Below are 2,565 nucleotides of genomic sequence, written 5' to 3'. Positions count from 1 at the left end.
CGCTCTTCCTTGAAGTGGGTTATGCCCTTTCCGCGGTGTGGAGAAATAACGTGTCCTAAATTACAAACAAAGATATAACCAGTCAGTCCATCCATAGGAAATCCATTTAAGAAGGTCCGTCGGATAAAATCGCATTTAAGATAGGCAATCTCCAATTATAGTTTTAGTTCTAAAGGGGAGGGTAACCAATGGAAAAGAAAGAAGATTTCGAATACTTGCCACTCAGTATATCCAGGATCAACAGTGAAACCATATATGTCAACAATGTCGCACATGGATAATGCTAGTTCTATGGATTTCATCCCGGTTCCTTTGGCACCTCGGCGCAGTACAATTCCTTGGAAAAGATAAACAGGATTTGGTATACTCTGTCACAAAATATGGACAAGATAAACAAGTGGTACCGCAGGGAAATTGTAAGAAATCGCAAGAATATGAGTTGAAAGTAGTAACAAGTCATGATCCTTCACATATAAACAGAAAATAGTAATTTCACCTTTATCATTGCATTGAAGTCTCTGTGGGTGACACTTTTTATTATAAGTACCTCGTCATCTGCGGGGAAATAACAATAACCAGAAATTAAAACCACAAGCGAAAACACTGCAAGGGACGATTTAAGGAATATGAGTCAAAAGCATCGGATCAATTCACTGCAGAATGAGTCGTACTGACCAGACCCATTGAGAATTTTAATCATGTTACGAGCGGCACCACGGACAACGAGCCGGAAATCTCTTTTCAGCCCCACATACTTGGCATATTTCTGCCAAAAAGTGATGGTCTTGAAGCATTGCCAATGACAGAAAATGGGATGGGATTTAAAGCCATCCACTAGTGAATAGCTAAAGTTCCATGAAATTTAAGAATTTACCTCATTGACAGGAGCTTCATTGTCCCGAAAAACAGCATCATGACTATCAATCTCTTCTCCAAACTCTGTCTTCAAGAGATCTCCAGAGTTTCCAACAACCGCACATTTACGAAACTGGCGTGGATGGAAAGGAGGGTTTGCTGGTAAGAGCAAATTAAGATGCTCCTCACATAGTGTGCGGTTGTAGCACTTATCCGAGCCCCTGAAACCAGAAAGATAAAAAGGAACTAAACAAGAAAGATACAGCAACAAACCAAACATGAGATGCAATGTTCAAGATCATACAGTTGTGCGATTCTCTGTGCTGCATAGTCCAACCATCCATCAGGACGTGAGTCGAGGTATTCTCTAGTCAACACCGTGGTCATATTGCGGTACTGCATAACTTGAAACATCAGCATTCTTGAAGTTATCAAACACGAAAAACTCAATCAGATACAGAACAGAGGCGGCAAACCTGCTCCCACAAGAGAACTGCCTCACAAACATTATACTTGTACTCCAATGGTTCAAAAATTTTGAACTGTGCATTGTACTGCAGTAAAAATCCAATAGAGGTTGAAGAACTTCCTCACGGTAAAGACAATCACATCTATAAGGAAACTCGGCAAAGCTTAGCATACCCAAGTGCTGTTAGTTCCTTCCGGGAACTTAAGTATCAAATTGCAGTGATCAATAACGTGTGCAGTTAGACCTAACCCCCTGTTTGCCTGCATCAATACAATAAATTAACAATAATTCATCAATAAGCTCTTTCACCAGATCCCGATAACTTCGTTCCTCCAACACGAACATTTAAACATGCACATAAATTGAAAATTGGATTCTATCCCCATCTAACAATAACAAACCCTACACCCATGAACCAGTTGAATTTCCTGGTGACCATATCCACCAGCTTCCAATATCTTGAACTCTTTCCAAATCGAAGAAAGAAAAGGGCTCTTGCACTGTCCCAGCTCACTAAATAAAATTGATCCAATCTCAAGTTTGTTTCATTAGCACAGAGAGTGGAACTTTCCAGTGAGCACATTCGTAATGTTCTGAAACATTCAAGCTTTTCAGAATCGAGATTAGAATACGAGAACTAAAAACTCACGGAACCAAGCTAATATAGTTAACTACGTGTATAACATATCCATTGACGATTGAGAGTAAACAGTTCCCGCCTAAGATATTGAAGTACCAAAGCAAAATTCAACGAGAGTGAAAAATGGAGGAAGAACGGAGACAAACCACGCACTGTTGAACGCTGGTCTGAAAATCTGACAAGATCTGGATATCTTCGGGGTTAACACTCAGTTTCCTGACATTGCCTGCGAATAAACCACCTTATGAGTCATCAAATCGAGATTCCAACAATTGAACATCGGGTGGAATTTCGGAACTTTAGGAAAAAAAACGAAAAAGGTAATGGAATCGAACGTCATGGATGGATGATGACCTGCGAAGAAGGAGGACTGGATGACGAAGACGAATACGGAGAAAACCGCGACGGCGCAGACGAGACGTAGAAGCGTCGGTCTTCGTCCACCATGGTGAGATCTCATTTTCTACCACCAGAGCTCGGGGAGGGAGGGAGCGAGGGAGCAAAAGCAATGAAGAAGAAACTGATTGGGTGACCTCAAAACGACCCCGCTTCAGATCTGGTGCGGTCGTCGTCCGATTTAGAAATTTTTGAATTTAATTTT

The 2,565-nt window shown here is 41.1% G+C and overlaps 1 protein-coding gene across 1 annotated transcript in view; it reads right to left on the bottom strand.

The window, feature by feature from the left end:
• LOC104821308 (sialyltransferase-like protein 1) overlaps nucleotides 1-2,565 on the bottom strand; it is a 3,732-nt gene extending 1,167 nt beyond the window's left edge. Inside the window, exons 1-10 of the mRNA XM_010552135.2 lie at nucleotides 2,319-2,565; nucleotides 2,111-2,190; nucleotides 1,498-1,584; nucleotides 1,332-1,409; nucleotides 1,160-1,251; nucleotides 875-1,076; nucleotides 676-766; nucleotides 497-555; nucleotides 220-368; nucleotides 8-55 (exon numbers count right to left, since the gene is read on the bottom strand). Coding sequence (XP_010550437.1) covers nucleotides 8-55; nucleotides 220-368; nucleotides 497-555; nucleotides 676-766; nucleotides 875-1,076; nucleotides 1,160-1,251; nucleotides 1,332-1,409; nucleotides 1,498-1,584; nucleotides 2,111-2,190; nucleotides 2,319-2,424 — 992 coding nt within the window. The 5' untranslated portion in view covers nucleotides 2,425-2,565. The remainder of the gene's footprint in view (nucleotides 1-7; nucleotides 56-219; nucleotides 369-496; nucleotides 556-675; nucleotides 767-874; nucleotides 1,077-1,159; nucleotides 1,252-1,331; nucleotides 1,410-1,497; nucleotides 1,585-2,110; nucleotides 2,191-2,318) is intronic.

Source organism: Tarenaya hassleriana, unplaced genomic scaffold, assembly GCF_000463585.1.
Source record: "Tarenaya hassleriana unplaced genomic scaffold, ASM46358v1 Cleome1, whole genome shotgun sequence".
In the NCBI taxonomy this organism is placed as follows: domain Eukaryota; kingdom Viridiplantae; phylum Streptophyta; class Magnoliopsida; order Brassicales; family Cleomaceae; genus Tarenaya; species Tarenaya hassleriana.
This window is presented reverse-complemented; position numbering and strand designations above follow the sequence as displayed.